Here is a 27,082-nt window from a genome sequence, read left to right as displayed (position 1 = left end):
CATGTCCTTCCCACTTTTCTTCTACCCCTGGAGAAAAAAATGAAAATCTCTAATTATTAGAGCCCTTTTCAAATGCAACCTTGGGTCATTAACACCCTGATGTTTGTGTTCCTTGCCCACACGATGGCAGAATAGGCAAAGAAGTGTGAAATGGATACTAGCATGTCAAGATCTCCTTTAGAGGATGGTTAAAACCTTCTAGAAAGCAAGCTATTACGATTTCATTAATGTCAGTCACTGAATAAATTGAGGCTGGATGACAGTTCAGATCAAACCAGCTATTCATTCTTTATGTGGTAATAACTAGAGCACATTAACAGACATATGGCATATGAGATTTCAAAATAAACAAAATAATTTCTAGTACTACAGATGCTTCCTACATGTTCTACCTGAGAGCACATGCATATATGTGCATGTGTGAAGACCCTGGAGGGCACGCATGTGTACACATGTTGTGAACATACGCAGGTAAGAATACACATGCCTTTGCACTGGCAGGGAAGTCTCACTGGCTATGCACAGAGATATAAGAGGGGAAGCTGTTAACAGCCTTCTCACCAGAAATGTCCATGCCTGCAAAGAGGAGATGTGTTGGTAACTGCTGGCAGGGGAACATTTAAAATTCCAGTGAACGTGGGTGTCAGACTCATTCTACCTCAGTAGCATCCTCTGTGCTACAGAGGTGTGGCTGGGGGCTGCTGTCCCGAGAACAAGTATGCAGGGCCTGGCTTTGACCCATCAATCTGAATTAATGGCTCAGGGGCCTCTGTGCTATTATCCTGTTGTTTATATACACACATCACATCAATTTGTATTCGTTAGGGCTCTTGTGGTTGAAAATGACACAAAGCCAGTTCCAACCAGTGAATCAAAAAAAGGACTATATTAATACATATAATCAAACCACTAGAAGGGCAGCAATGCAGATGGCTGTAGGAAAACAGGAATTGTAACTCTCCTTGGAAGACTCTCCGTCTTTCATCTTTATGTTTCTCTTTATGTCACTTTTATTCTTTGTTTGTTTATTTTGAGACAGAGTCTCGCTTTGTGGCCTAGGCTGGAGTGCAGTGGCATGATCTCGGCTCACTGCAACCTCTGCCTCCTGGGTTCAAACAATCCTCCAGCCTCAGCCTCCCAAGTAGCTGGGATTATAGGCATGTGCTACCATGCCTAGCTAATTTTCGTATTTTTAGTAGAGACGTGGTTTCACCATTTTGGCCAGGCTAGTCTTGGACTCCTGTACTTAAGAGATATGCCCGCCACAGCCTCCCAAAGTGCTGGGATTACAGGCACGAGCCACCACATCCAGCCACTTTTATCCTTTCTAATTAGCTTACTCCTGCCATCAGGGGCTGTGTCACAGGTACCTTTGGACATCTTTTCCAAGTTTACTTGCGCTGGTGGTAAAGGAATTTCTCAGCCCAGATTGTTTGAAAAATCTTTGGGGAAAACTTCTGATTAGCCTGTCCTGAGTCACATGCCCAACTATAAACCAATCACTATGGTCAGAGATGGGAACCGATTACTGGTCTAGCCTGAGCCACATGCCCACCTTTGTGGCCAGGAGAGAGGGATACTATAATTGTTAGTTCTTATCAAGACCATTTGGTTGAGGTGTAAAGAAGTGGTTTTCCAAAATAATATATTTCCTGCCCCCAAGAAGATAAAACAATTCATTATGTCTGTGAAAAAGAGAAGGAAGGACTGTAAAGTTCCATATATATGTATATATGATCAACCCTATTGATTATATTTTATGTTATTTACATATTCTACCTCCTTAATAATTTTGTGTCCACTTGATTTATCTTGTGCTGAAAGTTGTGTAGTATAACTGTGCTTCTATCTGTTTGTTCTTATATCTCTTCTACTTTTTGTTTCATAAAGTTAAACACTAGAGTTGATTGGCAACCACTCACTTTCCATTTGGGGACTCTTCTGCTTCTCTTTCTGGCCCCCATTGTCAAATTCCCTTCAGTCTCTGACTCCTGATATTAACAACATAGGTATTATCTGCCGGCCTACTTTATTGACTCTCTAAGAGTGGGTACTATATCCAATAATAATAACATTTCTTGACCACTTATTTTATTTTATTTTATTTTATTCTATTTTATTTTTTTGAGACAGAGTTTTGCTTTTGTTGCACAGGCTGGAGTGCAATAGCACGATCTCGGCTCACTGCAACCTCCGCCTCCTGGATTCAAGTGATTCTCCTGCCTCAGCCTCCCGAGGCAGGTGCCTGCCACCACACCTGGCTAATCTTTGTATTTTTAGTAGAGACAGGATTTCACCATGTTGGCCAGGTTAGTCTTGAACTTCTGACCTCAGGTGATCCACCCCACTCGGCCACCCAAAGTGCTGAGATTACAGGCGTGAGCCACTGCGCCCGGCCCCTCTTGACCACTTATTATATGCTAGGTACTGTGCTAAGTGTCATACATGCATTGTTTAATTTAATCCTCATTGTATCCCCATTCAGAAGCTTCTATTATTTTTTTCTTAAACTTTTTGGATACATCATAATTGTACATATTTATAAGGGTACATGTGATCAATTTTGACACATGCATACAATGTGTAATGACCAATTCAGGGTATTTAGGATATCCATCACCTCAAACATTTATGATTTCTTTGTATTGGGAACATTTCTACATTTCGAATCTTCTCATTTATGATTTGTTTGTATTGGGAACATTTCAAATCTTCTCTTCTAGCTGTTTTGAAATATACAATATGTTGTTGTTAACCATAGTCACTTTGTATGCTATTGTATGCTAGAACTTATTCCTTCTTCCTAACTATATATTTGTACCCATTAACCAACCTCTCTTTATCACCCTCCTACCCTTGCCACCACACACACACATCCTTCTGAGCCTCTGGAAACTATCATTCTACTCTCTACCTCCATGAGATCAACTTTTTAGCTCCCACATATGAGTGAGAACACGAGACATTTGTCTTTCTGTGCCTAGCTTATTTCACCTAACATAGTGATCTCCAGTTCCATCCATGCAGAAGATTCTATTATTCTTACAGATGTAGATTTTTTTTTTTTTTTTTTTTTGAGATGGAGTCTCACTCTGTCACCCAGGCTGGAGTGCAGTGGCATGATCTCAGCTCACTACAACCTCTGCCTCCGAGGTTCAAGGGATTCTCCTGCCTCAGCCTCCCGAGTAGCTGGGACTGCAGGCGCCCGCCACCACGCTGGCTAATTTTTGTATTTTTAGTAGAGGCAGTGTTTCACCATGTTGGCCAGGCTGGTCTTGAACTCCTGACCCCAAATGATCTACCCCCCTCCCTTGGCCTCCCAAACTGCTGGGATTACAGGCGTGAGCCACTGTGCCCAGCCAAGATGTGGATCTTAAAGTACAGAACTTGGACATGAACTTGTCCAAGGGTCAGCCAGTTAGTAAATGGTGGAGCCAGGATTTCAACCCATTTTGGCTTCAGATCTATGCTCTGTAATATATGTAAATGCAAAGAAAAAGAACTCAAGGGACACATATCAGCCATTACCTTGGGAAAGAAGAATGGGATGGAGGGTGGTCAAGGGTGTCAGTCATGTTTTGCCTTATAAATGTTTACATCTGACTTTTTTTTTTTTTTGAAACAGAGTCTCACTCTGTTGCCCAGGCTGGAGTGAAGTGGCACGATCTCGGCTCACTGCAACCTCCACCTCCCAGGTTCAAGCGATTCTCCTGCCTCAGACTCCCAAGTAGCTGGGATTACAGGCACCTGCCACCACGCCTGGCTAATATTTGTCTTTTTAGTAGAGAGGAGGTTTCACCATGTTGGTCAGGCTGGTCTCAAACTCCTGACCTTGGGTGATCCACTCTCCTTGGCCTCCCAAAGTGCTGGGATTACAGGCGTGAGCCACCGTGCCCAGCCACATCTGACTTTTTTTTTTACAAGGAAATGGTTTAAGCATTAGTTGTGTATTTTTTTTATATTTTTATTGTAGAAAATTAATACAACATAAAATTTACTATTTTAACCCTTTTTGAGTGTACACTTCAGTGACATCAAGCAGATTCACGTTGCTGTACAGCCATCATCACATCCATATCCAGAAGTTTTCCACCATCCCAAACTGTACCTCTGTCCCCATTAAACAATAATTCCCCATTCCCCACTCTACCCAGCCTCTGGTAACCACCATTCTACTTTCTGTCTCTATGAATTTGACCACTCTAAGTACCTCATATAAGTGGAATCATACAATATGTGGCTTATTTCTTAGCATAATGTTTTCAGGGTTCATTCAGGTTGTATTATGTATTGGAATTCCCTTTCTCTTTAAGGCTAAATATTGTTCCGTTGTATGCATATTACCACATTTCATTTATCCATTTATCTGTTGATGGACATTTAGGTTGTTTCCACCTTTTGGCTATTGCGAATAATACTGCTATGAATATCAGCATATGAATAGTTGTGTGATTTTTATAAATCCTGAAAAGGAATATTTACAGAATGTTCCCATTTATACATAGTATGGGTGTGCATCATGTACATAGATATGTATGTAAATATGTAGAAAGAGATCTGAGAGATGCACATCAAATTTTTGTGTTATTGTCTCCAGAATGGGGATAGAGTGGAGTGGGGAAGGGAAAGAGTCTATAACGTTTTATTCCGTATATGTCTGTCTTGTGTATTTTTCATAATGAGAATGGGTTAATATTAATATATTCCTAATGCAATTTTAAAGTGCAATTAAAAATAGAGATGAAGATTTCAGGCATCTTCGCAAGCTGTGAGTAAGGAATAGTTAAAGCAATTTTAAAGGGGTCAGAAGATCTCAAGGGATAAAGGAAGTCTGAAATACCTCTGTGTGATTTAAAATTTTTATAAGGTGCATTTTTTTTAATTAAAAAAAATCAAATGGGGGGAAAAAGTTGAAGGCCCAAGGCGGAACTGCATTGTCAATTGAGGTCCAGAGGAGGGCAGTAGAAATCCCCAAGGTGGCAACCCTAGAAATGTTCCTGTCTCTCACCTGGATGATGGCAAAGGTTCAAACTTGCCATGTGGGTACTGGGAAGAGCTTAGGAGCTTTTCCTTCTACTGGTTCCTACAGATATGATGCCAGCCAGACATTGGGAGGAAGACAATCAAATATAATGGCGGAAATCAGAAAAGTGGTAGAGGTTAACCTCTGGAGAACCAAGGAGAGAGAAACCAGGAGCAGCCATTCTTCACCAAGAATCATTACACAAGGGCCCAGGAGCAACTCTCTGGGGAAAATGACCTAGTGAGATTTCTAGGGGTCTTGGGGACACAGCCCTGTTAAGCACCTGGCTGAGTCCTTGGACCCTTCCCCTCTGCTTTTTAAAGTGGAAAAGAATAAATATGGCCCTGCAGGCTCAAGATACAGAGCTGGGATTAGGGTGAGGGAAGTGGGACAGGCTCATGCAAGTGCAGAATCAGATCCTATCTTTATTTAAATGTTCAATATTTTGTTGGTCATAGAGTTTTGGCATTAATTTTGATTTTTAAATATCGCATTAAAATCTTATTTGATTACTGAATTTTGCAACACCCCTTAAATTTTGTGCTACAGGCAAATATCTCACTGGGTTTTACTCTAGTCCTGGCAACAATCAAAACAATAACAACAACAAATATGAAGCAAGAAATGGGGTTTTATAGTGTACTTATTATACACAATTTTTATCAAAATAATACCTAGAATTTCTGAGTGAAATCTATTATTACTAACATGCTAGTCATGTAAACTTGCAAATGAAATAAAATCATATAAATCTATGTTAAAGCCAAAGAAAGTAAAGTGTTTTTGTAACCATTGTGAATATGAAGTTAATGTTCAAATTAATTTGGAAGCTGTTTCTGAAATACTGGCTTTAAGATATTTGTCTACCATGTATCCATCACCAGGGAAAAAAAAAAACAAAACCTGATTTCCTTTTTTAAAAAAGGTGACGGATGCATTCTTTCACTTTATAAGCCCTATTCAAATTTTCAAAAGCAGCTTATTCAAAAGCAATAGAATAACATTTTCTGATTTTTATACAGTTAAAAAGTATGAGCAGGATTATTTAGACCTTCAGGGTAAAACTGAGTTGTATTTTTTTTTTTTTTTTGGTTTTTTATTTTTTTTTAAGATGGAGTCTTGCTCTGTCGCCCAGGCTGCAGTACAGTGGCGCCATCTAGGCTCACTGCAACCTCTGCCTCCCGGGTTCAAGTGATTGTCTTGGGTTAGCCTCCTGAGTAGCTGGGATTACAGGCACCTGCCACTACGCCCGGCTAATTTTTGTATTTTTTTTTATGGTAGAGAGGGGGTTTCACAATATTGGCCAGGCTGGGGGTTTTCCAATTAATATTTAATTTTATTATATTCCAATGGCCCCAAATGCATAATTTCAAAGACTGTCAGTTTTATAGGACATGTTCTTTCATTTTTTTTTTTACTCTTTATTTTATTTTATTTTTTTTGAGACAGGGTCTTGCTCTGTCACCCAGGCTGGAGTGCAGTGGCGCAATCTCGGCTCACTGCAACCTCCACCTCCTGGGTTTAAGTGATTCTCCTGCCTCAGCCTCCCAAGTAGCTGGGATTGCAGGTGCACACCACCACGCCCAGCTAATTTTTGCATTTTAATAGAGACGGGGTTTTACCATGTTGGCCAGGCTGGTCTTGAACTCCTGACCTCAAGTGATCTGCCCACCTCTGCCTCGGAAAGTGCTGGGATTACAGCTGTGAGCCACCATGCCTTGAACCCGGGAAGTGGAGGTTGCAGAGAGCCAAGATGATGCCATTGCACTCCAGCCTGAGCCAAACTCTGTCTCAAAAAAAAAGCAGTCATTTGGTAAAATTTGTATACAGAAGCTTATGCTTCCCCATGGTGAGATTATGTTGTCAGAGTATGACACACAATGGTAATGATGTCATAAATGCCTAGAACACTCTGAACCGTATAAATTCAGTAGTTACCTTAGTAGACAAATCATTTGAACCAAGTTGCAGACATGAATCTTGTTATTTGTGTCCTACTTTTGTCCATTTGGACAAATAATTGTATGACTACAAACCAAACGAATGGATCTTCTACTACAGGTAGGTGCCTAACCTTAAAACTTGTAAATTATGATCTGTTATAGTATACATTAAAGTATTTAATTAGAAAAGCCAGCTGTATTTAAGAAATCTGCTGTTACTTTTAGCAGTGTTACCATTACTAGGTCTTCAAGAATTTCTAATACAACAGCTGATATTAAAAAACTTAAGCAAAATATAAGCATCAAGATGACAGACTTATGGTCCTCCTTTACCACCCTTCCCCACTCAATATACCAACCTCTCCCCACCAAACTATCTAATACTACGTAAATGAATCTGGCAAGGGACTTAACATATAGTAGGGTTTTTTTTGTTTTTTGTTTTTTTACTTTAAGTTCTGGGATACATGTGCAGAACGTGCAGTTTTGTTACATAGGTATACATGTGCCATGGTGGTTTGCTGCACCTGTCAACCCATTATCTAGGTTTTAAGCCCCACATGCACTAGGTATTTGTCCTAATCCTCTCCCTCCCCTTGCCCCCCCACCCCCACAACAGGCCCCAGTGTGTGATGTTCCTCTCCCTGTGTCCATGTGTTCTCATTGTTCAACTCCCACTTATAAGTGAGAAAATGAAGTGTTTGGTTTTCTGTTCCTCTGTTAGTTTGCTGAGAATGATGGTTTCCAGCTTCACCCATGTCCCTGCACAGGACATGAACTCATTCTTTTTTATGGCTGCATAGTATTCCATGGTGTATATGTGCCACATTTTCTTAAACCAGTCTATCATTGATGGGCATTTGGGTTGGTTCCAGGTCTTTGCTATTGTAAATAGTGCTGCAATAAACATACGTGTGTATGCGTCTTTACAGTAGAATGATTTATAATCCTTTGGGTATATACCTAGTAATGGGATTGCTGGGGCAAATGGTATTTCTGGTTCTAGATCCTTGAGGAATTGCCACACTGTCTTCCACAGTAGTTGAACTAATTTACACTCCCACCAACAGTGTAAAAGCGTTCCTATTTCTCCTCCCCTCATCAGCATCTGTTGTTTCCAGACTTTTTAATGATCACCATTTTAACTGGCATGAGATGGTATCTCATTGTGATTTTGATTTGCGTTTCTCTAATGACCGGTGATGATGAGCTTTTTTTCATATGTTTGTTGACCACATAAATGTCTTCTTTTGAGAAGTGTCTGTTCATATCCTTCGCCAACTTTTTGATGGGGGTGTTTGTTTTTTCTTGTAAATTTGTTTAAGTTCCTTGTAGATTCTGGATATTAGCCCTTTGTCAGATGGATAGATTGCAAAAATTTTCTTCCATTCTGTAGGTTGTGTGTTTATTCTCATGATAGTTTATTTTGCTGTGCAGAAGCTCTTTAGTTTAATTAGATTCCATTTGTCAATTTCGGCTTTTGTTGCCATTGCTTTTGGTGTTTTAGTCATGAAGTCTTTGCCCATGCCTATGTCCTGAATGGTATTGCCTCAGTTTTCTTCTAGGGTTTTTATGGTTTTAGGTTTTACATTTAAGTCTTTAATCCATCTTGAGTTAATTTTTGAATAAGGTGTAAAAAGGGATCCAGTTTCTGTTTTCTGCACATGGCTAGCCAGTTTTGCCAGCACCATTTATTAAATAGGGAATCCTTTCCCCATTACTTGTTTTTGTCAGGTTTGTCAGAGATCAGATGGCTTTAAATGTGTGGTGTCATTTCTGAGGCCTCTGTTTTGTTCCTTTGGTCTATATATCTGTTTTGGTACCAGCACCATACTGTTTTGGTTACTGTAGCCTTGTAGTATAGTTTGAAGTAAGGTAGAGTGATGCCTCCAGCTTTGTTCTTTTGGCTTAGGATTGTCTTTGCTATACAGACTCTTTTTTGGTTCCATATGAGATTTAAAGTAGTTTTTTCTAACTCTGTGAAGAAAGTCAGTGGTAGCTTGATGGGAATAGCATTGAATCTATAAATTACTTCAGGCAGTATGGCCATTTTCACAATATTGATTCTTCCTAACCATGAGCATGGAATGTTTTTCCATTTGTTTGTGACCTCTCTTATTTCCTTGAGCAGTGGTTTGTAGTTCTCCTTGAAGAGTTCCTTCGCATCTCTTGTAAGTTGTATTCCTAGGTATTTTATTCTCTTTGTAGCAATTGTGAATGGGAGTTCACTCATGATTTGGCTCTCTGCTTATCTATTATTGGTGTATAGGAATCCTTGTGATTTTTGCACATTGATTTTGTATCCTGAGACTTTGCTGAATTTGCTTATCAGCTTAAGGAGATTTTGGGCTAAGATGATGGGATTTTCTAAATATACAATCATGTCATCTGCAAACAGACAATTTGACTTTCTCTCTTTCTATTTGAATGCCCTTTATTTCTTTCTCTTGCCCAATTGCCCTGGCCAGAAGTTCCAATACTATGTTGAATAGGAGTGGTGAGAGGGCATCCTTGTCTTGTGCAGGTTTTCAAAGGGGACGCTTCCAGCTTTTGCCCATTCAGTATGATATTGGCTATGGGTTTGTCATAAATAGCTCTTATTATTTTGAGATATGTTGATTGATAGGATTGATTCCATCAATACCTAGTTTATTGAGAGTTTTTAGCATGAAGGGGTGTTGAATTTTATCAAAGGCCTTTTCTGCGTCTATTGAGATAATCATGTGGCTTTTGTAATTGGTTCTGTTTACGTGATGGATTACATTTATTGATTTGCGTTTGTTGAACCAGCCTTGCATCCCAGGGATGAAGCCGACTTGATCATGGTGGATAAGCTGTTTGATGTGCTGCTGGATTCGGTTTGCCAGTATTTTATTGAGGATTTTCGCATCGATGTTCATCAGGGATATTGACCTGAAATTTTCTTTTTTTGTTGTGTCTCTACCAGGTTTTTGTATCAGGATGATGCTGGCCTCATAAAACGAGTTAGGGAGGAGTCCCTCTTTTTCTATTATTTAAAATAGTTTCAGAAGGAATGGTACCACCTCCTCCTTGTACCTCTGGTAGAATTCGACTGTGAATTGTCTGGTCCTGGGCTTTTTTTGGTTGGTAGGCTATTAATTACTGCCTCAATTTCAGAACTTGTTATTGGTCTATTCACAGACTTGACTTCTTCCTAGTTTAGTCTTGGGAGAATGTGTGTGTCCAGGAATTTATCCATTTCTTCTAGATTTTCTAGTTTATTTGCATAGAGGTGTTTATACTATTCTCTGATGGTAGTTTGTATTTCTGTGGGATCAGTGGTGATATCCCCTTTATTATTTTTTATTGTGTCTATTTGATTCTTCTCTCTTTTCTTCTTTATTGGTCTGGCTAGTGGTCTATCTATTTTATTAATGCTTTCAATAAACCAGCTCCTGGATTCATTGATTTTTTCTGAAGGGTTTTTCATGTGTCTATCTCCTTCAGTTCTGCTCTGATCTTAGTTACTTCTTGTCTTCTGCTAGCTTTTGAATGAGTTTGCTCTTGCTTCTCTAGTTCTTTTAATTGTGATATTAGGGTGTCAATTTCAGATCTTTCCTGCTTTCTGATGTGGGCATTTAGTGCTATAAATTTCCCACTTAACACTGTATTAGCTGTGTCCCAGAGATTCTGGTACGTTGATTCTTTGATCTCATTAGCTTCAAAGAACTTCTTTATTTCTGACTTAATTTTGTTGTGTACCCAGCGGTCATTCAGGAGCAGGTTGTTCAGTTTCCATGTAGTTGTGTGGTTTTGAGTGAGTTTCTTAAACCTGAGTTCTAATTTGATTGCACTGTGATCTGAAAGACTGTTTGTTATGATTTCCATTCTTTTGCATTTGCTGAGGAGTGTTTTACTTCCAATCACGTGGTTGGTTTTAGAATAAGTGCTATGTGGTACTGAGAAGAATGTATATATTCTGTTGATTTGGGTTGGAGAGTTCTATTAGGTCGACTTGGTCCAGAGCTGAGTTCAAGTTGTGAATATCCTTGTTAATTTTCTGTCTCATTGATCTGTCTAATATTGACAGTGGGATGTTAAAGTTTCCCACTATTATTGTGTGGGAGTCTAAGTCTCTTTGTAGGTGTCTAAGAGTTTGTTGTATGAATCTGGGTGCTCCTGTATTGGGTGCATATCTATTTAGGATAGTTAGCTCTTCTTGTTACATTGATACCTTTACCATTATGTAATGCCCTTGTTTGTCTTTTTTGATCTTTGTTGGTTTAAAGTCCATTTTTTCAGAGGCTACGATTGCAACCCCTGCTTTTTTTGGCTTTCCATTCACTTGGTAAATATTCCTCCATTCCTTTATTTTGAGCCTATGTGTGTCTTTTCAGGTGTGATGGGTCTCCTGAATACAGCATACTGATGAGTCTTGACTCTTTACCCAATTTTCCAGTCTATGTCTTTTAATTGGAGCATTTAGACCATTTACATTGAAGGTTAATATTATTATGTGTGAAGTTGATCCTGTCATCATGATGCTAGCTGGTTATTTTGCACATTAGTTGATGCAGTTTCTTCATAGTGTCATTGATCTTTATATTTTGGTGTGTTTCTGCAGTGGCTGGTACTGGTTTTTGCTTTCCATATTTAGTGCTTCCTTCAGGAGCTCTTGTAAGGCAGGCCTGGTGGTGACAAAAATCCCTCAGTATTTGCTTGTCTGGAAAGGATTTTATTTCTCCTTCATTTATGAAACTTAGTTTGGCTGGATATAAAATTCTCAGTTGAAAATTCTTTTCTTTAAGAATGTTGAATATTGGCCCCCACTCTCTCCTGGCTTGTAGAGTTTCTGCAGAGAGATTCTCTGTTAGTTTGATGAGCTTCCCTTTGTAGGTAATCTGACCTTTCTCTCTGGCTGTGCTTAACATTTTTTCCTTCATTTCAACCTTGGAGAATCTGATGATTATGTGTCTTGGGGTTGCTCTTCTCCAGAAGTATCTTAGTGGTGTTCATTGTATTTTCTGAATTTGAAAGTTGGCCTTTCTTGCTAGGTTGGGGAAGTTCTCCTGGATAATATCCTGAAGTGTGTTTTCCAACTTGGTTCCGTTCTCTCGGTCACTTTCAGGTGCACCAATCAATCGTAGGTTTGGTCTTTTCACATAGTCCCCTATTTCTTGGAGGCTTTGTTCATTTTGTTTTTCATTCTTTTTTCTCTAATCCTGTTTTCACACCTTATTTCAGCAAGTTGATCTTCAATCTCTGATATCCTTTCTTCTGCTTGATTGATTTGGCTATTGATACTTGTATATGCATCACGAAGTTCTCATGCTGTGTTTTTCACCTCCATGAGGTCATTTATGTTCTTCTCTAAATTGGTTATTCTAGTTAGCCATTTCTGTAACATTTTATCAAGGTTCTTAGCTTCCTTGCATTTGGTTAGAACATGCTCCTTTAGCTCAGAGGAGTTCGTTATTACCCACCTTCTGAAGTCTACTTCCATCAGTTCATCAAACTCATTCTCTGTCCAGTTTTGTACCCTTGCTGGAGAGGAGTTGTGATCATTTGGAGGAGAAAAGACATTTTGGTTTTGGGAATTTTCAGCATTTTTGTGCTGGGTTTTCCTCATCTTTGTGGATTTATCTATCTTTGATCTTTGAGGCTAATGACCTTTGGATGGGATTTTTGTGTGGGGGTCCTTTTTGTTGATGTTGATGCTATTGTTTTCTGTTTGTTAGTTTTTCTTCTAACAGTCAGGCCCCTCTTCTGCAGGTCTGCTGCAGTTTGCTGGAGGTCCACTCTAGACCCTATTTGCCTGGGTATCACCAGCGGAGGCTGCAGAACAACAGAGATTGCTGCCTGCTCCTTCCTCTGGAAGCTTTGTCCCAGAGGGGCACTAGCCTGATGCCAGCCAGAGCTCTCCTGTATGAGGTGTCTGTCGACCCCTGCTGGGAGGTCTCTCCATCCGGGAGGCACAGGAGTCAGGGACCCACTTGAGGAGGCAGTCAGTCTCTTAGCAGCTCTGTGCTGGAAGAATCCTCCTTGTCAGAATCCACTGCTCTCTTCAGAGCTGGCAGGCAGGAACGTTTAAATCCGCAGAAACTGCCTACAGCCACCTGTTCCCCCAGGTGCTCTGTCCCAGGGAGGTGGGAGTTTTATCTGTAAGCCCCTGACTGAGGCTGTTGCCTTTCTTTCAGAGATGCCCTACCCAGTGAGGAGGAATCTAGAGAGGCAGTCTGGCCACAGTTGCTTTGCAGCGCTGTGGTGAGTTCCACCCAGTCCGAACTTCCTGGCCTCCTTAGCACTGTCAGGGGGAAAAGTGCCTACTGAAGCCTCAGTAATGGTGGACGCCCCTCCCCCCACCAAGCTCCATCATCCCGGGTCTACTTCAGAATGCTGTGCTGGCATCGAGAATTTCAAGCCAGTAGATCTTAGCTTGCTGGGCTCCTTGGGAGTCGGATCCGCTGAGCGAGACCACGTGGCTCCCTGGGTTCAGCCCCTTTCCAGAAGAGTGAACGGTTCTGTCTCACTGGGCTTCCAGGTGCCACTGGGGGGGAAAAAAACTGCTACAGCTAGCTCTGTGTCTGCCCAAATAGCCACCCAGTTTTGTGCTTGAAACCCAGGGCCCTGGTGTTGTAGGCACACGAGAGAATTTCCTGGTCTGTGGATTGCCAAAACCATGGGAAAAGCGTAGTATCTGGGCTGGATAGTACAGTCCCTCACTGCTTCCCTTGGCTGGGAGAGGGAGGCCCCTGGCTCCTCGCACTTCCCAGGTGAGGCAATGCCCCACTCTGCTTCTGCTCGCCCTCCCTGGGCTGTACCCATTGCAGTCCCAATGAGATGAACTGGGTACCCCTAAGCAGTTCCAGTGAGATGAACTGGGTACCTCAGTTGGAAATGCAGACATCATCCACCTTCTGCGTTGGTCTTGCTGGGAGCTGCAGACCAGAGCTGTTCCTATTTGGCCATCTTGCCAGATCTCCAGCATATAGTAGGTTTTTAACAGAGGTTTGTTTTTGTCACATCCCTTTTCAATTACACACACACATTCACACACACATTAACACTCAAGTACACTTATACATGCAAGACATACACACACAGATTCAAAAACCTGGGTAATGTGATAAGCAAGCCAAGATTCAGGGATAACCCAGGTAATGGTATGGATTAGTCAGCGATGCCTCCCATATTTAGCTTCTGGACTGGCTGGATCCATGAGGTAAAAACATAACAGTGGTACAATTAATCAGGTTTAAACAATAATTGATGAAGCAATGTTATTTTGATCTACACTATCAAACCACTATCAGTGTGGAAAAAAACTTGGTTACCTAACACCTTCTCTGATTATACAATCTCTTTGCAGCAGATAAACCTGTTGAATCAATGCAGACAAAATTGAACTACCTTAGAAGAAATCTACTCGTTTTAGTTGGTATTATCATCATGGTTTTTGTCTTTACCTGTTTTTGTTATCTCCATTATAACTGTCTGAGCGATAATGCGTCCAAAGCAGGAATGTAAGTTTTACTCCTTTAAATTAAGAGTGCGAGGTGTGTGTGTGTGTGTGCACATATAGTGGAGGTTTCATTGTTGTTCAGGTTACTTAATATTAACTTTAGACTTCTGAAGAGCTACCAACCTTTTGTAGGTGAATATTTTCCCTTAAATTATATCAGCTCTTAAATATTCTCTAGTACATTATTAACTTCAGTCAAAGTGTCTCTTGTTCAAGGTTCAGCTGAACTCCAGGACATTAATTGCATTATAAATTCAGTGCAGGAAAAGAGGGCATGAATATCCAAATAAAAGTGAGAGAATGAAGAGAAAGAGAGAGGGAATTGGGTCTCTGTTTTTCAAAGACAATAAAACATTTTGGATAATCTACCATTTTAAGACTTAATCGCATGAAAAATTATTCACTGTTGTTGCTCTCATGATCTCAGTGCCTGTCTTTTATATACTAGTTCCCTAAAAACATCCCATTCCAAAGACTGGTGACTAAAATGTGGTACCAGTACTGTATTCCGTTAGTTTCAGAGGAATGTTATGAATTTAAATATGCACAGATAACTTGATGTTGTAAATATGATACAAAAACAATGACTTTTTCTACAGTTTTTTTCTTGTGATACATTATCAATTTGGACTTTTTTTATAAAAAGTTTAATTCTGAAATAAGTGAGGTTCATTCTCTCTCTCTGTGTGTATGTGTGTGTGTGTGTGTGTTTCTCTCTTTTCACAGCAGATTTGAAACAACTTTGTGTAATTCTATATGTGGATTATATGGTTATCTAATGTGGTTAAATAGTAAAATGCTCTTAAGAAAAAGCATTAAACAAGAGTTCATATTTATAACCTTCGTTGTGGCTTTCACCACTCTCCAATTCTGTTTTTGTGTTTCTGTTTGTTTGTTTGTTTTTGAGACAGAGTCTCACTTTGTCACCCAGGCTGGAGTGCAATGGCATGATCTCGGCTCACTGCAACCTCTGCCTCCCAGGTTCAAACGATTCTCCTGCCTCAGCCTCCCAAGTAGCTGGGGACTACAGGTGTGCGCCACCACACCAGGCTAATTTTTGTATTTTTAGTAGAGACGGAGTTTCACCATGTTGGCCAGCCTGGTCTCGAACTCCTGGCCTCAAGTGATCTGCCCACCTCGTCCCCCCAAAGTGTGGGATTACAGGTGTGAACCACCACACCCAGCCATCACACTCCGATTCTTACTGTGTTCAGTTTTCATATTAAAGCCCCAAAAGACCACAGGTCTCAGCAGTACCATACGTTCTCCGATAATAGTAATAGGTCTCTTTTGTTTTAAATCATTATACTCCAAATTTTCTATACTTTCAGGGTCAAGAAAAAAGATATAGCAGCCAAGTCATCCAAAACATCATTCAGTGAAGCCAAGACAGCCTCTCAATGCAGTCCCGAAACACAACCCATGCTATCTACTGCAGACAAGTCATCTGATTCCTCGAGTCCAGAAAGGGCATCTGTACAATCCAGCACAGAAAAATTAATCAGGCCCTCAAGTCTACAAAAGCCATCCATACCAAACAGTACAGGAAAGTTAACTAGGCCATCATATCCAAAAAGGTCATCCAAGTCATCACGCTCAAATAAATTAAGCAAGTCATCTCACCTGGAAAAGGCACATAGGACAGGCAGCCTAGAAAAATTATGTAAGCTAGACTACGCGTGTAAGCTAGCCAGTTCAGATAAGCCAGTCAGGCCACCTCAGCTATCCAAGCCACTTTGTTCATCTCATCCACAAAATGAAATCTCACCATCCAAGCCATTCGGTCTACAGGAATTGGCTAAGCCTCCCAAACATTTTAATCCAAAAAGGTCAGTGAGTCTAGGCAGGGCAGCCTTATTATCCAACTCTAAATTAGCTGAAGCTTGTCAATCCTACAAGAAAAAACATCTTGTTGCCAAAACTTATAAGCCTTTGGTCAATGATATTTCTGAGGCAAAGGAGAAAAACACTCAAAACCTACATGTTTCAAGCAAACTCAAGTCCTCTCGCAGGTCCTTTCGTAAGTTAGATTCCAGGAACGATGCATATGGTGATCATGTGAATGACAGTGATATGATGAACTATTACAGTGAGGATGACAGTGATAAAGATATAATCATTACGTGCAACAGAGAGTACAATCAAGTCACCTCTGAAGTAATCCTAAATGATTAGGAGCTCAACAAAAATAAAATCCAAGTGTGAAAGAGCAAACTTATACCAACTATTTTATGCTCATCATCCCTTAAGAAACTAGTAGAGGGAAAAATCACTATCAAGATCAGCCATATCTGTCTTGGAGGCGATTTATTTTAAAAATATCAATAAAATGCATGACATAAATTACTATCGTAATTATTATTTCATTTTAGAGGGCACAAGCATCTTTTGATGTCTCTTACTTAGACCTGGTCACTTGGATAAGAACCATAAACATACACTCATACAAACCTAGAAAGAAACTGCAAGATGGGGCCGGGTATGGTGGCTCACACCTGTAATCCTAGCACTTTGGGAAGCTGAGGCGGGCAGATCACCTGAGGTCAGAAGTTCGAGACCAGCCTGGCCAACATGGTAAAATCTCGTCTCTACTAAAATTACAAAAATTAGCCAGGCGTGGTAGTGGGTGTCTGTAATCCCAGCTACTCGGGAGGTTGAGGCAGGAGAATCGCTTGAATCCAGGAGGCGGAGGTTGCAGTGAGCCGAGATCGAACAGCTGCCCTCCAGCCTGGGTAACAGAGCAAAACTCCATCTCAAAAGAAAAAAAAAGAAATTGCAAGATGGGTATCCTAGACTCTTCCTTCCCTAGGATTAGCTCTCAACTGAAGTCCCAATCCAATTATTTTTTAATGTTTATATGCAGTCCTCACAGTTGAAGACTCTTTTTGTGTCATGCCCAGTGCTTGTTGGAAATAGCTCTGTGCTATGGACTAAATGTTTGTGTTCCCCCCAAATTGATGTGTTGACACCTAATCCCCTATGTGATGGTACCAGGAGGTATCAGGCTTTGGGAGGTAATTAGGTCATGTGAGTACCTTTCAGCCCTATATAAGGGTACTAATCCTTTATAAGGGACTGAAGAGACTAGAGTTCACCCCTTCCGCAATGTGAGGACACAGTGAAAAGACCCCACTTACACAGCATAGAGCCGGCCCTCACTGAATATTCTCGTGCCTTGATCTGAACTTCCTAGCCTCCAGAATTGTGAGCAATAAATTTTGGTTGTTTATAAGCCACCCAGTTGATGGTATTTTACTATAGCAGCCTGGATAGACTAAAACATTCTGTTCGCTTGTTTCTGGCTGAGTTGGGGAAATTCCTGATAACCACTTGTTGTTGTTGTTGTTGTTGTTGTTGTTTTTGAGACAAAGTCTCACTCTGTCGCCCAGGCTGGAGTGCAGTGGCGTGACCTTGGCTCACTGCAACCTCTGCCTCCTGGGTTCAAGTGATTCTCCTTCCTCAGCCTCCCAAGTAGCTGGGACTACAGGGGCATGCACCACCACGCCCGGCTAATTTTTATATTTTTAGTAGAGACGGGGTTTCACCATGTTGCCCAGGCTGGCCTCGAACTCCTGACCTCAAGTGATCCGCCTGCATCGGCCTCCCAAACTGCTGGGATTACAGGCATGAGCCACTGTGCCTGGCCTTCCTGATAACCACTTTTAACATCATTGTCTCTGGTGGCTGTTACCTAAAATGAAGATCCAGACTGTGGCACCCACACTTGGAGCACCATAACGTTAGTCTAAGTGTTCTAAATTTCGTAACTCTCAACAAGGCTTTTCATTGTTTTTGTTACTCTTTAAAATGGTAAAAGAGTTTGCCCTGCACACATTCTCCAAAGGTCTCAGTTGGTGGTCTACTCATCCACATATTTGTTCTACATGGCACCTCTCCACTCTGAGTCAGAAAGGATGGGATGCTAGAGGAGAATCTTGGAGTTTTATCCTCTAGGTTTCCCATTGATGAAATGTTATCCTTCCCTTCTTCCAAGGGCATCATTGAGAAAATCAGGCAAAGTCCTGTATTCCCAGCCTATATTCTAGTATAGTACCATTGTCCCCTACAACATCCAGCAGGCAGAATTTAAATGCCACTAGCAAGCATATATTGGTTGTGTATTATTCTTCAGATACTGTACTAGTCCCTTTATATTTCACAGGTCCTAAATTCACCCTCAAGTTTGCTGATTCACCACAAGGACTCATAAAACTCAATACTCATGGCTAAGGTTTTGTTAGAGCAAGATTACAAAAAGAGCAACAGGAAAAATATATCAGGAGAAATCCAGAGAGGTCAGGGACAGGCTTTTGAGTACTTTCCCATCTGGGGCCACATAGGATATGCTTTGTCTCTAGCAGCAAACTGCATTGACATGTGCAGAATGTCTCTGCCCGGGGAAAACTGTTTAAGTCTCTTGGTCTGAGACTTTTCTCGAGATTCAGGCTCATAGCGACATCATGCTACATTACCAGCCAAAGCAACTGAAGCACAGGTTCACAAATGAGACCAAATGCACCTTCATATAGGTTGATGTTTATGCAAAGCAATCCTGACAAGCTGATGAGGCCTGGTCCATTGCTCCAGGTGTATAAATCATAATCATCAACCATTCACATAAGAACATTCTGAAGGCCACATTTCCAGGGGTTGGCCAAAGGTCAGTAATGGTTCCAGGTTCCCTTGAAGACATGCAAGGACTGAACAGCCAGACCTGCTGTACTAACACTACATATCTTTTATTTAAACTTCAACAGTCCCCCAGTATATGGGGGATTAGATGAGTAGACTGAGGCTCTGGAACATACAGTAAGATTACATCTAGTAATTGACTGAACTGAGATTTGGATCTATGACTGGCTTATGCTCAGTCATTCATTATCGTGTACTGCCTTCTCACTACCAGCTACCAGGATGCTGATTACTCACAGATCACCCAATCCATCTATGTGAGCAAAATCTCTACTTCACTTTATTTTTTTTATTTTTTTTGAGACAGAGTTTCGCTCTGTTGCCCAGGCTGAAGTGCAGTGGTGTGATCTTGGCTCACTGCAACCTCTGCCTCCTGGGTTCAAAAGGTTCTCCTGCCTTAGCCTCCCAAGTAGTTCAGATTACAGGTGCCCACCACCATGCCCAGCTAATTTTTGTTCCTTTAGTAGAGACGGGGTTTCACTGTGTTGGCCAGGCTGGTCTCGAACTCCTGACCGCAAGTGATCCGCCTGCCTCGGCTTCCCAAAATGCTGGGATTACAGGCGTGGGCCACAGCGCTCAGCCCCTACTTCACTTTTAATCAGTCTAAGCTATTCTTTCAGCCTGCAAGGGGCATATAAATATGTTTTATTCATTCAGATCTGACTTCCCCATCATCTTTGCTTCTACACAGTTGGTCCCCCAAGTCTTTACCCATAAAGCCATCACAAAATTATCAGATGGCACAAAGTAGCTGCTTATGTATAAAAGGTTTAAGAAACAGTATATGTATTAAAAAAGGATTGTAGGGGCCGGGCACAGTGGCTCACGCCTGTAATCCCAGCACTTTGGGAGGCCAAGGCAGGCAGATCACTTGAGGCCAGGAGTTTGAGACCAGCCTGGCCAACATGGCAAAACCCTGTCTCTACTAAAAATACAAAAATTAGCCAGGTTTGGTGGTGCACACCTGTAATCCCAGCTACTCAGGAGGCTGAGGCAGGAGAATTGCTTAAACCTGGGAGATGGAGGTTGCAGTGAGCCGAGATCACACCACTGCACTCCAGCCTGGGCAACAGAGCAAGACTCAGTCTCAAAAAAAAAAAAAAAGGATTGTGGCCCAACACTTTGGGAGGCCGAGGTGGGAGGATCATTTGATCTCAGGAGTTCAAGACCAGCCTAAGCAACATAGCCAGACCCCACCTCAGCAACAACAAAAAAGGATTGTGGGAGCTGCAGACTTGATTTCCTATTGGTACTACCTGTTTTAAAGCCCAGTCTTTTTTAAATTCACAAATAGAAAAAGTTTTCATCAAATTTTTAAACTGCTTATTATGAAAAAAAGTTTAAGCATGTACAAAAGTAGAGCAAGTAGTATAATGGACTCCCATATAACCATTACTCAGATTCAACAATTATCACCAAATGGCCAATCTTATTTCATTGGACTCCTATCCATTCCCCCTCCCATTTGTATCTGTAAAAGATAAAGACTTAAAAATACATACAAACAATACCACTATCTCACCTAAAATTAATGATAAGTGGGAGAGGCGAAGGTAAAAAAAATTAATGATAATCTTTTAATACTGATTATCCAGTCTGTGTTCAAATTTTCCCATCCATCTCCTAATGTATTATCGTTGCTTTGTTCAAATGATGTTGATAAGTGTTTGAAAACATTTAAGATTAATTTGGCCAGTCGCGGTGGCTCACCCCTGTAATCTCAGCACTTTGGGAGGCCAATGCATGTGGATCACTTGAGGTCAGGAGTTCAAGACCAGCCTGGCCAACATGGAAAAACCCTGTCTCTACTAAAAATACAAAAATTAGCCAGGCATGGTGGTGCACACCTGTAGTCCCAGCTGCTCTGGAGGCTGAGGCAGGAGAATCTATATCTTCAACTCAGGAGGCAGAGATTGCAGTGAGCTGAAATCGCACCACTGCACTCCAGCCTAGGTGACAGAGGGAGACTCCATCCACCCACACCCCCACAAAAAAAGACTAACTTTTTAAAAATCAGAATTGCAATTTCTTTTTTTTTGTGGGAATTTCCTGCAGCAATCAAAAATTGCAATTTCATTGCCCAATCTGGCTTCATATTTTAGGATGATTTTGGAGCTAATGTGAGCTAGCCTAGAAAATAGGAAAAGTAGAAATTGTGTGGTTTTCAGTTTACATTCTTCTAATGTCTTGATAGACAAAGCCAAATAATCTAAGCTCTTTTCTCTTTCCTATTTTGAACCTGGAGACATGTAATGCCTTAAAAGCTGTGAATATTAATATCTAATAAAAGTGACTAACTGCTAGGGATGGCCAATATAATGACATCTTAAGAAAAGTCATCTGCATGACTTTTTTTTTTTTTTTTTTTTTTTTTTTTGAGACAGACTGTTGCTCTGTTACCCAGGCTGGAGTGCAGTGGCAGGATCTTGGCTCACTGCAACCTCCACGTCCCAGGTTCAAGAGATTCTCCTGCCTCAGCCTCCCGAGTAGCTGAGATTACAGGCATGCGCTAATTTTTGTCTTTTTAGTAGAGACGAGGTTTCACCATGTTGGTCAGGCTGGTCTCAAACTCCTGACCTCAGGTAATCCGCCTGCCTCAGCCTCCGAAAGTACTGGGATTACAGGCATGAGCCACCGAGCCCAGCTACATATGTTCTTTTTTAAACCACACTTAATTACAGAGTAGGAGTTTACAGAATATTTGGAGCTCGTTAAATACGCAAAAATTTTTTTTTTTTTTGAGATGGAATCTCACTCTGTTGCCCAGGCTGGGGTGCAGTGGTGCAATCTTGGCTCACTGCAACCTCCACCTCCTGGGTTCAAGAAATTCTCCTGCCTCAACCTCCCAAGTAGCTGGGATTACAGGCATGCGCCACCATGCCCGACTAATTTTTTTTTATTTTTAGTAGAGACAGGGTTTCACCATGTTGGCCAGGCTGGTTTTCAACTCCTGACCTCAAGTGATCCACCCTCCTCAGCATCCCAAAGTGCTAGGATTACAGGCGTGAGCCACCGTGCCCAGCCTCAATATGAAAAATTCTAAGTGCATTAATGCAGGCTTCACACATAAGACCAGTATAGGATATGTAACAGAAATATATGTACCATAAGTCAGAGAAGAATTTTAGCACAAAAGGAAGGACGGAAGGAAGGAGGGAGGGAGGGAAGGAAGGAAGGAAGGGAGGGAGGGAGGGAAAAAGGGAAGGAGGGAGGGAGGGAGGGAAGGAGGATTGACTGGTTTACCAGTGAAAATTTGGCCAAGCTAATACTTAAAATAATTAAGCCCTATCACTCCAATACATAGTCTTTAACACTTCTTGGAAATGTCCTGATTTAAGTAAGGTAGTCACAAATTTCTCCTTCTTGGCCTTTCTGCAACATTGTCTTATCTCTTATGGTACCTTAATCTGTTCTCTCCCACTCTCTATTTTGTCTCCCCTATTCAGTAAGACCTATTCAGGGTCACACGCTCAATCCATCCATTGCTACCTTACTTTTCCCTTCTCCAGAGGGCACTGTGAAGCCAATTTCAAGTGTGGCTCTTCCCTCTTAGACCAGTCCTGCTCCTTTTCTGTTGAATCACCTTTCTTACACTCATCTACTAAGCTTACAACCTGATCCTGGCTATGGGCCTGAAACGGATTATATTATATTTTGCTCCTTTTGTTCAGTACAATCCTTTCTAAAAATCCATTACTTTTTAAAAAAGCATTAAAAGGTCAAATTTTAAACATTTCTCTTGTATATTATCTACATGAAATTATATAAGCATAGAGTTAAAAGGATTCTTAGAGATCCTCAATTCCACCCTCCTGTGGGGAGAGGGGTTGTTCTGAAGAGCCGAAAGAATGTTCATTCAGCAAGAAGACTACTTTCTACCGGGGCTAGGGGTGAGCTGGCTGTGGGATGGTGCTGGGAATCACAGATCTTTGGGCAGTCACAATGAAGTAGTATGCTACTTGTGAGATGGTTATAGTGGTGTCAAGCAGGGACTTACTAAAAGTCTTCAGCTTTGTCAGTTCCCACAATTCTACAGTCCCTGCCATACTGTGTGCAATCTCTAAGAATTAGAAGCAACAAAGGAAGGGAAATAGAAGTAGGAAAAAAGGGCCGGGTGCAGTGGCTCATACCTGTAATCACAGCACTTTGGGAGACCTAGGCAGGTGGATCACCAGAGGTCAGGAGTTCGAGACCAGCCTGGCCAACATGGTGAAACCCCGTCTCTAGTAAAAATACAAAAATTAGCTGGGCGTGGTGGTGGGCACCTGTAGTCCCAGCTACTCGGGAGGCTGAGGCAAGAGAATCTCTTGAACCCGGGAGGCAGAGGTTGCAGTGAGCTGAGATTGCGCCATTGCACTCCAGCCTGGGCTACAAGAGCGAGACTCCACTTCAAAAAAAAAAAAAAAAAAAGGTCTGCAGGAGCTTCAGCCAAGTATCTCCATTGTAACCCATGTACTACTTACAATTATTCCTGTGCTACTGGGACCTTAGAAAACAAGGGTTAAGGCTGGGTGTGCTGGTTCACACCTGTAATCCCAGCACTTTGGGAGGCCGAGGCGGGCGGATCACTTGAGGTCAGGAGTTCGAGACCAGCCTAGCCAACATGGCAAAACCCCGCCTCTACTAGCTGGGAGTGGTGGTGCGTGCCTGTAGTCTCAGCTACTTGGGAGGCTAAATCAGGAGAATCTCTTGAACCCAGGAGGCAGAGGTTGCAGTGAGTTGAGATCACGCCACTGCACTCCAGCCTGGGTGACAAAGCGAGACTCTGTCTCAAAAAAAGAAAAAAAAGAAAGAAAGAAAAGAAAGGAAGGAAGGAAGGAAGGAAGGAAAGAAGTAAGGAAGGAAGGAAGGGGAAAAGAAAAGAAAAGAAGGGTTAAGCATGATTAATGAGTTTTGCAGTTATTTATATAATGCATAGAAAGGTCATAAACAAGGACTTACTATAACTTACATCTATGAACTTTCAGAGAGTTTTACTTGTTTAGAATTATTCTATTATATGGCCGGATGTGGTGGCTCACGCCTGTAATCCCAATACTTTGGGAGGCCGAGGTGGGAGGATCACCAGAGGTCAGGAGATCAAGACCATCCTGGCCAAAATAGTGAAACTCAGTCTCTACTAAAAATATAAAAATTAGCTGGGCATGGTGGCACGTGCCTCTAATCCCAGCTACTCGGGAGGCTGAGGCAAGAGAATCGCTTGAACCAGGGAGTCGGATGTTGTAGTAAGCAGAGATCGTGCCACTGCACGCCAGCCTGGTGACAGAGCAAGACTCTGTCTCAAAAAAAGAATTATTCTGGTATATATCTGAATCAAAATAACACATCGAAAAGATTACTGAAAGAGATGAAATAAATTGCCATCAATCAATATATATAGGTAAAAAATAAAACATAGGAATAATCTAGGTATAATATAGCCATTTTTCGCTGAACAGTAGAAATTTGCTGATAATAAAAAATCAACTATAGCCTCTATCATTGATCTCTTCCCTTCACATCTTTTCCCAGAAAAATGGGCCATTTTTGAATATTGCCTTGAAATGACCAAAAAGCGGTTACTGAAAATAAGAAATAAGGACATATGGTAATGCATGGCTGGAAGATTTAGCCCTGAAAATATTGAGAGTTGACTGTATCTGTCATAAATAGACCCTCTCTACCATTTTTCCAAAAAAAAAAAAAAAAATCAATGTCAAATTGCTTGGCTACAAATTGGGAGAAAACAATGTTATTGAGCTTCTTGCTTTTAATTTCCACATGTTCATCTAAATAAATATGAAGCTGCTCACAGCAAAACTAAACTTCTAAAGCACTACAGGACAGGCAGATATAGATTATTAAAATAAAAGCAGTCAACTTCTAAAAGTTGTACTTGTTCAAAAAAGGAATATATTACTGTTGTAAAACCAAGTTTCTTTTATAAATTTAGTTTTTCTGAAGGAATAGAGATGGCAAAGAGTAGAATTGTCAAAAATAACATTTTCTGTGCTGACCTCTCTGGGCTCAAGCAATCCTTCCACCTCAGCCTCCCCAGTAGCTGGTACTACAGATACGCACCACCATGCCCTGCTTAGTTTCTTACCCTAAAGCTCACATTTTGTTGTACATTTCTGTCTGAATCTGCTTCTGGTGAGAGCTTCATGAAGCTTCCATTCAGGTGGAAGGCAAGGGGAGCCAGAGTACGCAGATCACATGGTGAGAGGGAAGCAACAGAATGCGGAGAAGGTGCCAGGCTCTTTTTAACAATCAGATATCTTGGAAACTAATAGAGCAAGAACTCACTCTACTGAGGATGGCATCAAGGCATTCATGAGGGATCCACACCCATGACCCAAACACTTCCAAACACCTCTCACAAGGTCCCATCTCCAACCTTGAGGATCACATTTCAACATGAGATATGGAGGGAACAACCAACATCCAAACTACTCTGTTGCATCACAGGTAGTAGGGAGTAAGTTTTATCCAGTCATACAAGGCCTCAAAAGATCTGCCACAGAAACATCCACATTGGTAATAGTTTTGTAAAAAGTACTCAAATAAGAGGAGAAACAAATCCAGGAGATGCTGCAAGGGGTATGTGGTTTAAGAGTGATGGTGTTGGGCTGGGCACGGTGGCTCACACCTGTAATCCCAACACTTTGGGAGGCCGAGGCTGGTGGATCACCTGATGTCAGGAGTTCGAGACCAGCCTGAGCAACATGGTGAAACCCCATCTCTACTAAAAATACAAAGCTTAGCTGGGTATGGTGGTGCATGCCTGTAATCCCAGCTACTCAGGAGGCTGAGGCAGGAGAATCACTTAAACCCAGGAGGCAGAGGTTGCAGTGAGCCAAGATCATGCCATTGCACTCCAGCCTGGGCAACAAGCATGAAACTCTGTCACAAAAAAAAAGAAAAAAAAAAAAAAGAGTGATGGTGTTGGTGTTATGGGTTGAATTGTGTGCCCCAAAATTCATGTGTTGAACTCCTAACCCCCTGTGACCCATAATGTGACATTGTTTGGAAATAGCATCATTGCAGATGTAGTTAAAATGAGGTCATACTGGAGTAGAGTGGGCCCCTAATCCAATGTTACTGGAATCATTATAAAGAAGGGGATATTTTGTGGCCGGGCTCATGCAGATGGCAGATGCTGGGACTTCTCAGCCTCTATAATTGCATGAGCCAATTCCCATAATAAATCTCCTCATATATCCTATTGGTTGTTTCTCTGGAGAACCCCAACTAATACAGTGGACTTTTGAGAAAAAGACCAAACAATCTCAGTTCCTGCTTGGCTATTCCAGCTTTAATTACTTTGTGTCCTGGCTGTACTTCACAGTCCAGACATTTGTAATATTGTCTGTTGTATTCTTAATAAATCTCCCTTTTCTGAGCTAGTTTGAATCAGATTTTACTCCTTGCTACCCCTGCTCTTTAATTAAGACAATATACCATAAGACCTCTAAAAATTAGAACAGAAATGACAAATGGATTTCAACTCAAATGACTACTCTGATCTATTGACATGACTGTGTAGGGGGCCAGATTGAAAAACATTATGGTATTACTTCCAAATTCAATGACGAAGAGTGCTGTGATTGACTAACACTATTTGTTATGAAGGTGGGAGCAGAGAGTAAGCAGTGGCAACCAGTGACATATGTGCCACAAATCTGCCATCACTACCATTGAGGATGAAATTCAGGTAAGTATATGTCTTCCTGTAAAAAATGCCAAAGGTCCCTGTGTGACTACATTATGGAAATATGAGGTACACATAAAGACCCCAAATATACACAATCTCATAACTCCATAATCACAGAAGTTTGCTTAACTTTTGCCTTTTGCCTGTTTCTTTCTTTCTTTTTTTTTTTTTTTTTGAGACAGGGTCTCACTCTGTCATCCAGACTGGAGTGCAGTGGCGTGATCTCGGCTCACAGCAACCTCCATCTC

At 41.3% G+C, this 27,082-nt stretch overlaps 1 protein-coding gene across 2 annotated transcripts; it reads left to right on the top strand.

The window, feature by feature from the left end:
• Positions 1-6,943: 6,943 nt before the first annotated feature.
• On the top strand, positions 6,944-16,792 carry CXHXorf66 (chromosome X CXorf66 homolog). Of its 2 annotated transcripts, none has more exons than XM_054471848.1 (3): positions 6,944-7,084; positions 14,297-14,450; positions 15,781-16,792. In XM_054471848.1, the coding sequence occupies exons 1-3, from the start codon at positions 6,997-6,999 to the stop codon at positions 16,622-16,624; spliced, it is 1,086 nt and encodes a 361-aa protein (XP_054327823.1). In that variant the 5' UTR covers positions 6,944-6,996; the 3' UTR covers positions 16,625-16,792. The 2 variants fall into 2 exon arrangements, with proteins under 2 accessions (XP_054327823.1, XP_054327824.1); XM_054471849.1 differs by lacking the exon at positions 6,944-7,084 and adding an exon at positions 12,754-12,858 and having other exon boundaries at positions 15,781-16,788.
• Positions 16,793-27,082: the final 10,290 nt, after the last annotated feature.

This window comes from Pongo pygmaeus, chromosome X (genome assembly GCF_028885625.2).
Source record: "Pongo pygmaeus isolate AG05252 chromosome X, NHGRI_mPonPyg2-v2.0_pri, whole genome shotgun sequence".
In the NCBI taxonomy this organism is placed as follows: Eukaryota; Metazoa; Chordata; class Mammalia; order Primates; family Hominidae; genus Pongo; species Pongo pygmaeus.
This window is presented reverse-complemented; position numbering and strand designations above follow the sequence as displayed.